Below are 14,214 nucleotides of genomic sequence, written 5' to 3'. Positions count from 1 at the left end.
AATAAGAGAAAATACTACAATCCTTGGTGTAATATAGAATGCAGAAAAGCACTAGGTAGCACTAAAGGAAATATGGTAATAAATACAACTTGTGAGGGAGAAAGTGAATGTGCTGTTTATGACATCAGAACAAAATGGGATGGACCTCAAAATAATAGACATACTGTGGTAAATGGAAAATATGAATGCTTCTATAGTTCTCAAGATAAAGGGATAGATTTAGGGAATACAACAGTAGAGTGTCACACCATTTGGGTATTAGAAACTGCAGGGGTTCGAAAATGTAATCACATATGTGAGAGGGTCATGCGGAAGAATAACTAATGTAAGTCCATCTTTATCAATTCAAAAAAAAACAAGACATAGGCATAGCGGATAGTTTTTGGATGTGTGAGAAAAATAAACTGTTGAATGTTTTACCAACAAAATGGACAGGACTTTGTACATTTGTTAGCGCAATACACCAGGCTACCATTATTGATTCACAACAACAGAACAGTCCAGAACAGACTATGAGAGGCACACAGTACTACACAGAGCCATGACTACATGGAACTCTATTCCACATCAGGTAACTGATGCAAGCAGTACATTTTTTTTAAAGCGGATAAAAATGCACCTTATGGAACCGCTGGGACTGTGAAGCAACAGAAACATAGGCACAGACACATGCATACACACACATGATAACATACGCACTATGCACACACGTACACGTGTATTTTGTGTTGTAGATATGTGGTAGTGGAGTAGGGGCCTGAGGGCACACACTTAGTGTGTTGTGAAATCTGTTATGAATGTATTGTAATGTCTTTCAAATTGTATAACTGCCTTCATTTAGCTGGACCCCAGTAAGAGTAGCTGCTGCCTTGGAAGCAGCTAATGGGGTCCATAATAAATACAAATATCTGTCCTATTCAGTTGCCTACTCTCTCACTTCTCCGACAACTGGAGCTGCAGTCCTTTCACCCCCTTCTATGGCTACAAATGTATGGGGCTTGTGCTTTTAATTTACAATGATACATACATCAAGTAAGCTAGCTAATAGGAAGTTATATCTAGCTAATGATATTTGATTCACTTAGCTATAGAGTAAAGTTATCTAGCAAGCATCTTATACACAGTGGCCTACTAAGTGTAGGTAGCTAGTTAATGTATTTACATGAATAGGTTCTCCCACTGCCTCAGTTTTTTGGGGTTCTTAGAAAAATGTAATAATCTGCTTTTAGCTTGTATTTCGGCCAATTGTGAATAAAAGAGTGCAAGGGTAAGGGGTGAAAAGAACTGTAGCTTGACTAGAACAGTGGTGATAAGTGACCAATGCTAGGGTGATGGTTGAAGAGGAGGTGTTGACTTTGACTAGTCTCTAGTGTGTTGATATTTGATTAAGGGAGGCTTGAAGAGGAAGAGTGACACTAGACTTGTGCAGGATTGAGACACGACAAGGGGAGGGGACGTCTGAGAAGGAGGAATGAGAGAGTTCCTAATATGTATTCCGTACCCCAACTTCCGCACGCTGCACGAGGTGGAACTTCGAACGTAGGCAAAAACTGCTTCTCCAAAAAAATCCCCGAACACACTTCAGGTGACGTCATGATGACGTTGGCTTATGGTTCAAAACACTTGGAACTCGGAAATCTCCGACTTCAGTACATTCAAGACATCCAACTCGGAATTCAAACTCGGGCCTCTTTCTAAAGGTCGACTTTCTGACCTGAAGATCACTGAAGTCATGATTTCCAAGTTCCCGGTTGTCTTGAACACAACATAGCTAAACTCACGTCGTCGTCTCGCGACGAACTGCACATGTGCAGGCAGTCAAATCAAAGTCAGATATTAAAACGTGTCAGTTTTTCCACTTTCACGGGGTTCGCGTAATAACATGTTCAACTACTTAAGACATTGGCTCGAATCTAAGTTGTGCCTTTAGATTTCTAGAAAACTAATAACCAAGGAAGATTGTTAACTTCTCAAAAAACGGCCTAGTCAATTTGGTCTGTTTCGCAAGCTTAGAAACCAGTAAAAACTCCGTGTTCCATGTTCCGCTTCTGAACTTTTTTTGATTCCTCAATTCCGTATGGTCCTAAACGAAGCAAGAATAACAACAACCAGTCAGTATCATTTCGAAACTAACGTTATCCATATCAAGCTTAGGCTATAAATCGCCAAAAGAAACGCCAATGACTTGGTAACAAATAATTTAGAAAATATAGAATTAAGACAGATACTAGTCAGGTGGGAGATTCCTAGATAACGTTAGCTGCGCTCGGTTGGTCTGCTCCAAACTATTGTGGCGATTGTAAATATTGCATCAAGAAATCAAACAGGTCACTGATAGCATACAACATAGTTTGCGTTTCGCACGTCCATTTTTATTTTGACAACTCACATTTCTTCGAAAGGCAATGTCTAGAATGCTGAGCAAGGATCTCCCGGATATCGAGGTATAAGGCTACTGTAAATGCATTGTTATTCTGCTCTATCAAATACTGCTGTATCAGAAACGTTAATTCGCATTTTTGTTGCTGTGTCACTGTTATCACATGTTGCATGTATTCGATATCGAAATAAGTGTCATTATTGACAGTATAAATTACATTATTGTCATGTATTTATAATTCAGGTGCTTTACCAATACAAAGAGCTTGTTTTGGTGTGCTTGTATGAGGAATAGATCTTTGTTTCCCACTAAAACAGTTGTTGAAAAAAATCTGTTTTATCACAGCAACTACCCCATCATACTTGCAAGACAGTTAAAAATAATGCTAAGTTAACGTTGAATAATGGTTTATTGATATTTTGTTGTGGCAGAGATTTTCAGATGTTTTTTCACTGTGGACAAAAGGGATGCCTTGAGAAGTTATTGGGGCAAAGTTTATCCTGTGGGTGTTGGTTTGTTTGTTTTGAGTTAGTGTATGTCGTTTGTTGTTGTGATGTGTTTTGGAAATAATACAATAGAATGGAATATAATAAAATGGGATATAATATTCAAATAGACCTTATTGTTTTGCAAAGCAAACAAATGGCATATCATCTGTTGCTTTCTTGAGTCAAACCCAGGCAATGGATGTCTATTGCTGTATTGTTGGCTTTATGCTGCACCTGGTATTGAATCAAAACTAAATTATTTATCATATTTCCATTATACATGCCCATTTTTCTTCCATTATGAAATCCATCACTACTGTTTATGGAATTACTTAAATCAATTAAATGATAAACTTTATTATAAATGCAACAACCACAAACACGCTTGCAAATACGAGGAAGGGATCAGTCTAGGAAATCCTATTTTACCAGGAGTATTTCTTATTCATTATGGACTGAATGTAAAGTCTATTGCGATTAATACCATCCACAAGTGTTCTGTTCCGCTAACTAACACACCATAGAGATCATGTGGACATCACATGGTCATTTCACTGTTCACTTCTGCTGCCTGTTCCAGTGGAATGTGCAGGCTATAGGCAAGGGTCAACTTATCACTTCCTGAGACATTGGAGGAAACTTGCTGTTGTCTAATCCGTTGCTGTGTGTGTTGGGACTTGTGCATGCTTCTCTACAAGTGTAAACAAACATTACTTTGCAGCATGCAGTAGATAAGAATGTTTGTGAATGACCTATGCTCCCCAAAGAGCAATTCATTTAAGTAAGTCATGGAGTACTCACATGTTTAAGCATAATAATTGTAGTGTCTACAATTTGACCAATAGGACAATAAAGGGTATGTTGATGATTGAGAAATCTAATCTAACTACTTGGCTAGTAGATAATTGAAAATGTGTTAACCGTTAGCAAAGAAAATGCATCTGAGGTGCAAAGGTTTTATCCCTGAGTGAACTCGGATGAATGTTTTGCTCTTGAGACTGAGAGCCAATAAGTCAATGGGGTTTCCTGCTGAGGAAGGAGAGGCCCCCAAGAGGTGGTGGTTATCCTGGAACACTAAACACTGTACATTTCTTGGAAGAAGGGTTTTAAGTTTCACATTGCAACTGGCTCTGTCTTTCCACATGTTCTTTTTCCCAGGCTAGTGAGAGATGGGTGTGTTAGTTCATTGTCGTCTTGTTGTATGAAATTGATCTATCAATGACTTTGTGGTTTCAATAGCCTCCACATCTATTAAACTGGTTACTTGTTCTTAGAGACAAAGTTAAGTAAAAATGTGGGTCTGGTTTAGCCATGACTTGTAAGGTTAATGTTTTCCCTTTGGTCAACACCCACTGTTCCCGAGGGTGGAATAAGTTGAGGAATCCTGAGTAGGATCGATAACTGAAGTTATTCCATAGGCAGTTGTTAAGCAGAATATCAGGGTTGCTGTTGCAGTTCTATATTTATTTCCATGAATCCACTTGGAGTAGTCTACTATAAGATTTCATCCTTTGTATCTTTGGGTATTATGGGGCGGCAGGTAGCCTAGTGGTTAGAGCGTTGGGCCAGTAACTGAAAGGTTGCTAGATCGAATCCCCGAGCTGACAAGGTAAAAATCTGTTGTTCTGCCCCTGAACAAGGCAGTTAACCCACAGTTCTTAGGCCGTCATTGTAAATAAGAATTTGTTCTTCACTGACTTGCCTAGTTAAATAAAAAAATATTCTAATGAGCTCTGCCCCCAAAACAGTAGCAAATTTGGTTGGACCGAACCAAATCTGTACCAATCGTAGATGTCTATGTTTCACAAGTTTTACAGTACAGTACAGTAGAGTACAGCACAGCAAAGTACTGTTGCTAATCAGGACCTTAATTGGTTCCTCTCCCTGCCTGACTGCCTCGAACCTTCGTGGGCGTGGAAGTCTGTGTGTGTAATAGGACTGTTCCTTCTCACTTCGTGTGACCTGACCTCGGGACGAATTCCTCACCCCTCTCTAACTTGTCAGGGCCTCCCTCTTTAGGAGCCATGATATTTACAGTAACAATAACATGTTTAACAGAATGTAAACTTTCTGCACTCCCCCTTGTCTCACTCAGTAACTTTCCATACACATAGTTCTCATCCACCCTCCATTGACTCCAACACTCCTTATACATGTAAAGTAATCAATAGGTTCTGGTATGGTAACATGAATACGTATATTTCAAGCTAGAATTCAACAGTACAGTAAAGAAAAGTATAGTAGAATAATGTAAAATCGCCAACCCTAGCCTCTGTGAAGTGAATAGCAAAGCATCTTTCCCTAGAGCCAGTTCAATTTTGACATTATAGTGTTGTTTACCTAAAAATATCTGATATTATTTAGCTTTTTAGCACACTTTAGTCGCTTGGATCTAGCTGGCTTAAAAAGCCTTGGTTCAACGCTGGACTGAGGGAATCTAATGGAACCTTTTATGAAGGCAGTAGCCACAGTGGAGTGCAGTAAGTCAAACCCTTCATTAGCATCTTTATTCAGGGACTAATGGCAACAGTGACGTGACCTTCTTCCTGCCTCTGCACTTAAAACCATCACTAAACTACTCCTGCCTGCCATTGGAAATGGCTTTTTAAATCTCATTATAATTGCCATCTCTGGTGCAATTAAATACTAAAAAAAATTATCCTGCAAGCCATCCCGTCCTCCTGTCAGATGTCTTATTTTAATATCCACGGACGGCACCCAAGCACTCATATCAGTTAAATGTGTAGCATGTCTTTTGTGTGTGCATGTAAATGATTAAAACCTTTCTGGATTTCTATTAGAGTTGATATAAAGAACCCAGAGAGTGTGTTCCTGTATGGCTCAGTCGGTAGTAGATTAACACGGGTAATCGGGATCCCGAGAGTTTCCCGGGAACACTCTTTGTTTACATTTCCCAAAATAATAAAATGACCCAGGAAATAAATGTAAAAATGCCCCAATGTTGCACTAATGCAATTCCACAAAATACTCAACATGCGCAGCAGCAGATTAGCAAAACATTTAATGGCACATTATCCAAATAGGTTGTCGCGTGGAAGCTTTTAGCCTACCGTATTTACTTCACACAAAGTCGCCATAAATTAAAAGCACACACATAATTGATACTGCTGGACTGTACAACCGACTCGAATGCAGTTAAGAAACCCTACAGGAAACCCCTACAGTATAGCCTACAAAAGAACATGTGCCTCTTTGAGCTGTCATTGTGACTTCAGAAACTCCCAAATTTAATAGGCCTATGCACAATTCACTACATATGCATCCCTGTCGCATACATGACGTCTGTTAACAATTCAGACAGGCATGAGTGAAAATTCTATCTTCTCCTGTCACACTGAAACCCAACATCCTGACTCCTGTCTTTCATGAAAATTCCTAACTTCATTCTGTAATCCATAGGCTGCATTATCAAAGCACGTCTCTTGCTTATTTATGCACTGTCTGGTATTGCTGCCCATTTGAGAGCTTCGGTAGAGAATGTGATCAACAAACAGTATGAGAGTAGATATGGATATTTTTAAAACTGAGTTGGTCCCGGTTTAGATATTTAAACTATTCCCACTGTTCATTTCCCGTTATCCATGAGCTGATCTGCTATCTGTATAATCATCAACTCCATTTAGCCAAGTATAGGAGATTTTCTGTCATTTGTTGAAGGAGGTTATCTAGCAAGCTTAGCAACTTTGGTCAATTTACTTTTTTGTTTGACTGCTGTTACAAAGTTTGTGTGCTATACTCATTTTATGTGATGTCGGCGCTCCTGTCTGGCCACACTAGTCGCCGCTCAACTCCATTGTAAATTGTGAAGTTGATTTTAGTCGGTTATGTCGAGATCGCTACTGCTGAAATGCGCTGAATTAACTTAGGAACATGATAACGCTCTGAATTCATGAATGGCCTGTCTCCCAATTCACAACATTGTCATTGGCAGTCAAAGATAGAGTAACTATCATTACTAAATATCAGTTTAATTTGCACTAAAATCTTTACATTGTGGCGCAGCCAAGCCGACATGGTGGCCCAGCACCTCTCTTATTTGGGGAGAACCCTGGCATAGTGACCATATCTTGGTTTTGAATAGCATTAAATAGGATTTTTTTTGTGCTATTTCTTGGGACTCTCGGGATAATTATGAATTATTCCCGGTACTGAAACTTGCTAGATTTTTGTGAAAATCGGAATCCATAGTCTGTAGACCATGGCGCTTGCACGGCCAGGGATGTAGGTTAGATTCCCGGGGCCACCCATACGTAAAATGTATGCACGCATGACTGTAAGTCTCTTTGGATAAAAGCATCTCAAAATGGCATTTACAGTACATGTAATATTATTATTATAGAAATATGTATGATTCTTATGGTAACAGAGCAGACCCTATGTCTTTCCATAACCTAGTTGTCTGGGAACACTGACTTGCAAATGATGGGTCCAGGCTAGCTATGAAGTGTTATTGAAATGATTTAGGCTGCCTTGGAAGATCCTCGTATTAGCTGGGTTTTTGTCTGAGTGCTGTGGTGGCTTATGAGTTGCTTACATGGTGTAGGAAATGGACATCTACATTATTTATTGTTTTACATTTAATCCATGGCATCCTCAAGGGCCAATTGGGGCCAACAAAGATAATCGTCTCAGATCTTTAAAAATGCTATATGAGGATGTGTATTGTAAAACTATTATTGAATGAGGCAGTTTCAGTCCCAGTCAAATAAGCATATTGTGGTGAGATAAACAGCTAGAGGGAATTTATGTAAGGCATTTGCGGTGATAATCTTCAACATCTTGCTGAGTGTACTAGGTACGTGGAGGCACTGGTATCATTTCAAACATACACACCCAGACAAGCACATCTCAGAAGTGACACCCAAACCGGTGGACCGGTAATTGCACTCCTGGCCAGGTTTGCTCAGATTGCGCTTTTAATCAATCAACAAAGCAGAGATGATCCTTGGGCTTGTCAGAGAGAGAGAGAGAAAAGAGAGGCAGAGAGAGAGAGGGGGGGGGGGCTTGAGAACAGCCAGCCGAGACTGTGTCCTCTCCTTTTCCTCCACTGCACAATTTACTGCCACCTCTGTACCCTAGGGGAGGAGAGCAGTCTCACCTGATCACATGTGACCCCTCTGTCTGCTGCAATCTCCGTCCGCAAACTCAATCCCCTCTGTGTAGTTCATACCCTAGCCCCCCCCCCCCAGACACCAGGCAAGGCAGGGCTGGCTTGGCTTGGCTTGGCTTGGCTTGGCTTGCTTACACACCCAGATAGCATGTGGCATATTGAACTTTTTTTTCTTTCCTTCTCTCCTCATTACCCCTCCCTCCCTCTGCTTCCATCCTTTCCTCAGAGCCTCAGATAAGACCTGAGACTAGACTCACTCGGTCATCAAGCCCTGATTTCTTTTACACTTCATTTACCTTCTGCTTCTGTGCTAATTGTTTTCCGAGCCTCAACATGGCCAGGGACACTTTTCAAAGGCCATGTAATGAGCCTTTGGCACATAGTGCCCATTACCAAAATTAAAGCCTGTTACCGTAGCGAGCGCATGGTTTGTTTCAGGCGTCCACAGTATTCCCCTGTCTGTTTGTCTGTCTCTGTCTGTCTCACTCCCTCTTTCTCTCTCTCGCTCTTGCACACATACGCACAGACACACACATGCAAACACACATGCAAACACAAGTACAAACACACAAAACTCACACATAAAACACACTAACAACAATCACACAGTAAATGGCAGGAGCCTTTACCAGGGGATGCCTATGCTTATGAACTACTGTCGTTGGTTGCCTGGTTCGTTTAACTTGGTGCTGCAATGCCGGGAAGTGAGTGCAACTGATCTGTACTCTGGGACTAGCTTCTTTCACTGTAGCTGGCTCAGTCTGTAGGGGCTAGCAGATGGCCTGTGATAGTCTATTTCATCTCTTTTGATTCAGTGTCTTTTAAGTCTGGGAAGAGAATACATGTTGAGTTTGGTTGGAAAGACTGTTACTCTGATGTCAAGAGAGAATGTAAATGCACTATGTACAGTTGAAGTCGGAAGTTTTCATACACCTTAGTCAACTGCATTTAAACTCAGTTTTCACAATTCCTGACATTTAATCCTAGTAAAAATTCCCTGTCTTAGGTCAGTTAGGATCACCACTTTATTTTAAGAATGTGAAATGTCAGAATAATAGAGAGAATGATTTATTTCAGCTTTTATTTCTTTCATCACATTCCCAGTGGGTCAGAAGTTTACATACACTCAATTAGTATGTGGTAGCATTGCATTTAAATTGTTTAACTTGGGTCAAATGTTTCGGGTAGCCTTCCACAAGCTTCCCACATTAAGTTGGTTGAATTGAGGTCAGGGCTTTGTGACGATCCTCTCCAATATCTTGACTTTGTTGTTCTTAAGCCATTTTGCCACAACTTTGGAAGTATGCTTGGGGTCATTGTCCATTTGGAAGACCCATTTGCGACCAAGCTTTAACTTCCTGACTGATGTCTTGAGATGTTGCTTCAATATCTCCACATCATTTTTCCTTCTCATGATGCCATCTATTTTGTGAAGTGCACCAGTCCCTCCTGCAGCAAAGCACCCCCACAACATGATGCTGACACCCCCTATGCTTCACGGTTGAGATGGTGTTCTTCGGCTTGCAAGCTTCCTCCTTTTTCCTCCAAACATAACAATGGTCATTATTGCCAAACAGTTCTATTTTTGTTTCATCAGACCAGAGTACATTTCTCCAAAATGTACGGTCTTTGTCCCCATGTGCAGTTGCAAACTGTAGTCTGGCTTTTTTATGGCGGTTTTGGAGATGTGGCTTCTTCCTTGCTGAGCGGCCTTTCAGGTTATATCGATATAGTACTCGTTTTACTGTGGATATAGATACTCTTTCTCCAGCATCTTCACATGGTTCTTTTGCTGTTGTTCTGGGATTGATTTGCACTTTTCGCACCAAAGTACGTTCATCTCTAGGAGACAACGTGTCTCCTTTCTGAGCGGTATGACGGCTGCGTTGTCCCAGGGTGTTTATACTTGCGTGCTATTGTTTGCACAGTTGAACGTGGTACCTTCAGGCGTTTGGAAATTGCTCCCAAGGATGAACCAGACTTGTTTGTGTCTACAATTCTTATATCTTTTGATTTTCCCATGATGTCAAGCAAAGAGGCACTGAGTTTGAAGGTAGGCCTTGAAATACATCCATAGGTATACCTCCAATTGACTCAAATGATGTCAATTAGCCTGTCATAAGCTTCTAAAGCCATGACATAATTTTCTGGAGTTTTCCAAGCTGTTTAAAGACACAGTCAACTTAGTGTATGTAAACATCTGACCCACTGGAATTGTGATACAGTGAATTATAAGTGAAATAATCTGTCTGTGAACAATTGTTGGAAAAATGACTTGTGTCATGCATAAAGTAGATGTCCTAACCGCCTTGCCAAAACTATAGTTTGTTAACAAGAAATTTGTGGAGTGGTTGAAAAACAAGTTTTAATGACTCCAACCTAAGTGTATGTAAACTTCCAACTTCAACTGTATCTACCTCAATTACCTCAAGTGAGTGAGTGGATAAAGTTAAAGCGATCTTAACATTTTCGCATGCTAGAGCGAAAACCCAACAGCAGTAGACTGGTCCCAGATCAGTTTGTGCTATCTTATCAACTGCAATGTTTGTGCCGAACAGCTCAAACAGATTTTGGACCAGGCTACACCAGCAGACTTAACTTAAAGGAGAGACACGACACAACCATGTTGGCTGGAAATAGAAACGGTTGGTGTCCTTGGTGTTCTGCTCTGTTGGGTGACATGAATACATGCATGACTTAGTGAGTGGACATTATGGCACCACACCACCACTGCTCTTATGTCTCCACACAGACTGGCCAGGCTGTGCTGTGTGGAAGGTCACACTGGGATCCTACTGCTTTATCTCTGTCTCAAGGAGAAAGCTTTATGTCTTTAACCCCAAGTCTACAGCAAGCAGCTTGTCACCTACTTACATTATGGGAATGGTATGGATAATCTGTATGTGGATGTTTTGTGTTGAAACTGTATTGAAATGGCGTGCTGTGTTGTGACCGGGTCGTCAGTGCAAAGGAACGAGAGTTCATGTGTAAGATGGTACATTTTAGATAGGATAGGACTGTTTGCCCTGCAATACAGACAGTACACAACCATAGCTGAATAGATTCATATTTCTGTTGAACGTGCCATTTTTTTTATTGCACTGTTTCTCCTCATAAAGGAGAACAAATTATATCCTTGGCCTATATTTAATATTGCTGACCCAAAGGCTGTTGCTCTATCTCTCTAACGGCAGATCAATATGTGGAAATTCCTTTATTGATTCCAGCAGAAGAGTAAGGATTACAAGCTAGCTAGTTACCTTGGAGGTTCCTCGGACAACCTGATGCTGTAACTTGTCACTTTGATCTTAAAAGTGAGTCTCGGCGCACATTTATTTTTAAAATTAATTTTTCAGTGGCAGCCACGATTTATCAGCATTTCTCTGTTTCTCTCGTCTATCATCCTTGAAATCCAACTTCTCCCACATGGTGACATCACCTACTAAGGAAATTACCTCAAACAGCATTTTTGGCAATTTAAATGCAACTACAAAACATTATTTAAAAAAGCAATTTATTAATATGGTTTTTGAACACTATAATTTGTTTACAAGCCTGATAGCCGTACTTTTAGTTTATGGTTGACACAGCTTGTTGGCCGTTAGCCAATCGGGTGTTTTTCAACTTTTTCGAAGCACGTGAATGCATCCAACTGGTATTTATGAATTCACAACTGGTAAATTCCCACCTTCTACTTAGAGTTCAAGGATGATAGACCAGTTTCCCACCAGTAATTACCAGTTGAAACGCCATTCAGATTTTATATAGATTTTTCCTAGTCGTATGTGTTAAAAATAGAGAGTGATAGATATCATCTTCATACCTGTATATATCCCGTTATGGCGTCTGTGAGTGCACTGGCATCTCCATTTTGAAGTAGTCCATTCTATTCTTCTATTACTTCTATGAGTTGGCAAACAAACTGAAAGCGTGTATACTGCCATCTAGAGTGTGTTGTTTGAACATGTATAATGCCAAGTATGGCAATTTACTGCCACCTACAGTTATGGAATGTGTGCTTACGAGTATATTCATTGGCACCACTCTATGGTGGTAAATTCCCACTTCCCTCTTGGTTACGAACACAGCATTATTAGCGGAGCAGTTGTGCCTGCCCTTTTCTTTCCTAATCAATAGTTGCTTCATTTTGTGCAATAAATTACTTTGACCTTCATGTTGTTGCTATAACAGACCTCCTAGGACTTGTCATGCAAGACGTACGCCCATGCTGGAGCTCCTGGGTATGCAAAGCTGTGTGTGTGAACCCTATTAATTCTATTAGTATCAACTCTGTTGTTTAATTCAGAAAGTAGGCTTCACCTCCGAGTTACATCTGGAGGCATTAGCTAGCTAGCGCTACCTCAGTAGCTTACCATGTTTTTGTGACCAACTCAACATTCTTTACTCCAATCTCAGCTGACTCCTTCTTGCCAAGGCTACTCTGTCTCTCTCTCTTCTTCTAGGTTCAAAACTATATGGCTGTAGTCCGGTGAGTCATTGTCAAAAGAAACAAACTCGCACACAGCCGTCTGGTGCAGTCAAGTGGCTCAGCATTCCAAAAGTTTTCACCTGTTTCTACATCAAGCTAGGACAATGTTCTATTTCATGTTTTTATGGCCCACGTTCAGCTCAGCAGTATATATAATCAATTACATCTCCAATTTACAATGCCATACCCTGACTGGCAATGTACAAACAATACTTAAAAAAAGATATACAATATAATTATAGAGAAACTCAAAATACCAACATGTGAGAAATACTGTACTTTATTAATGTTTCAATGGAACCCACCAAAATCATTTATTGATTTAATAAAAAATCTATGTCCTCCAAATCAAGGTTTCACAATTAATGGCACCCTTAAAGATTATTGTAAATAACATCTATCAAAATTAAACCAGGAATGAAATGAGGTAACATGCATGCAATATCCGTTTGTCATCCAACACCATGATGAAAACAAAAGAACTGGCAGTTCAAAAGAGACAGATGGTCGTAGACCTTCATAAATCTGGTAATGGCTACAAGAAGATCCACTGAGCACTGTCAGGGCAATAATAAAATGTTTTAAAAGATATGGAACAGTTGAAAACCTCACGGGTAGAGGACGCAAATGCATTTTGCCCTCCATGATAGGGAGGAGGAAGGTGAGAGAAGCAACAAAATCCTCAAGAATCACTGTGAAAGAATTGTAGGCCTTGGTGGCGTCTTGGGGTCACCAGGTTTCAAAAAGCACCATCAGACGTCACAACCACAGGCTCTTTGGAAGGGTTGCCAGAAGAAAGCCCTTTCTGACCCCAAGACACAGACGAGAGCGCTTGGAGTTTGCCAAATGTAATTTAAATTATGACTGAAAGAAGGTGCTCTGGTCAGATGAGACCAAAATTGAACGTTTTGGTCAGATACAGCATCGGCATGTTTGGCATCGACACAAAGATGCATACAAGGAGAGGCATCTCATACCCACGGTGAAATATGGTGGTGGGTCAGTGATGTTTTGGGGCTGTTTTAATTCCAGAGATCCAGGGGCACTGGTTAAGATTGATGACATAATGAATTCCACCAATTATCAGGCAATTTTATCAGCCAATTTTGGTTGACAATCTGGTTGCCTCTGCCAGAAGGCTGGGACTCGGCCGTAGGTGGACCTTCCAACAAGACAATGACCCAAAACATACCTCAAGATCCACACAGAAATGGTTCTGTGACAACAAAATCAATGTTCTGCCATGGCCATCTCAGTCGCCGGACCTCAATCCAATCGAAAACCTGTGGGCTGAGTGGGAGAGGGCAGTTGATAAGCGCAAACCCAAGAATGTGAAGGATCTTGAAAGTATCTGCATAAAGGAATGGTCCAAAATCCCTCCAAATGTTTTCCTTAACCATGTCAAACCTTACAGGAAAAGACTCCATGTTGTTATCCTTGCCAAAGGTGGTTGCACTAAGTACTAAATGAGGAGTGCCAATAATTATGAAACCTTGATTTTGGGGAAATTTATTTTGTATTAAATAATTGTATGATTTTGGTGGGTTCCATTGAAACATTAATATAGTACAGTATTTCTCACATGTTGGTATTTTGAGTTTATCTCTATAATTATATTGTTTATATTTTTTAAAGTATTGTTTGTACATTGCCAGTCAAGGGTGCCAGTAATTTTGGAGCCCACTGTATATATATTTTTTATAAAACATGGCCTTTTTAAAGATTT

At 40.3% G+C, this 14,214-nt stretch overlaps 1 protein-coding gene across 3 annotated transcripts in view; it reads left to right on the top strand.

Annotated features, from left to right (window-relative positions):
• Positions 1-1,814: 1,814 nt before the first annotated feature.
• The window catches only part of LOC139583682 (dihydropyrimidine dehydrogenase [NADP(+)]-like), a 201,471-nt gene continuing 189,071 nt past the window's right edge, over positions 1,815-14,214 (top strand). For 2 of the 3 annotated variants that reach the window (XM_071415019.1, XM_071415018.1), the window contains exon 1: positions 1,815-2,444. In XM_071415019.1, coding sequence (XP_071271120.1) covers positions 2,406-2,444 — 39 coding nt within the window. In that variant the 5' untranslated portion in view covers positions 1,815-2,405. The remainder of the gene's footprint in view (positions 2,445-14,214) is intronic. The other variant, XM_071415020.1, reaches the window with a different exon arrangement.

The sequence above is a fragment of the Salvelinus alpinus genome, chromosome 8 (assembly GCF_045679555.1).
Source record: "Salvelinus alpinus chromosome 8, SLU_Salpinus.1, whole genome shotgun sequence".
Lineage (NCBI taxonomy): Eukaryota > Metazoa > Chordata > Actinopteri > Salmoniformes > Salmonidae > Salvelinus > Salvelinus alpinus.
The sequence above is the reverse complement of the archived record's forward strand: the minus strand, read 5'-3'. Positions and strand labels throughout refer to the sequence as shown.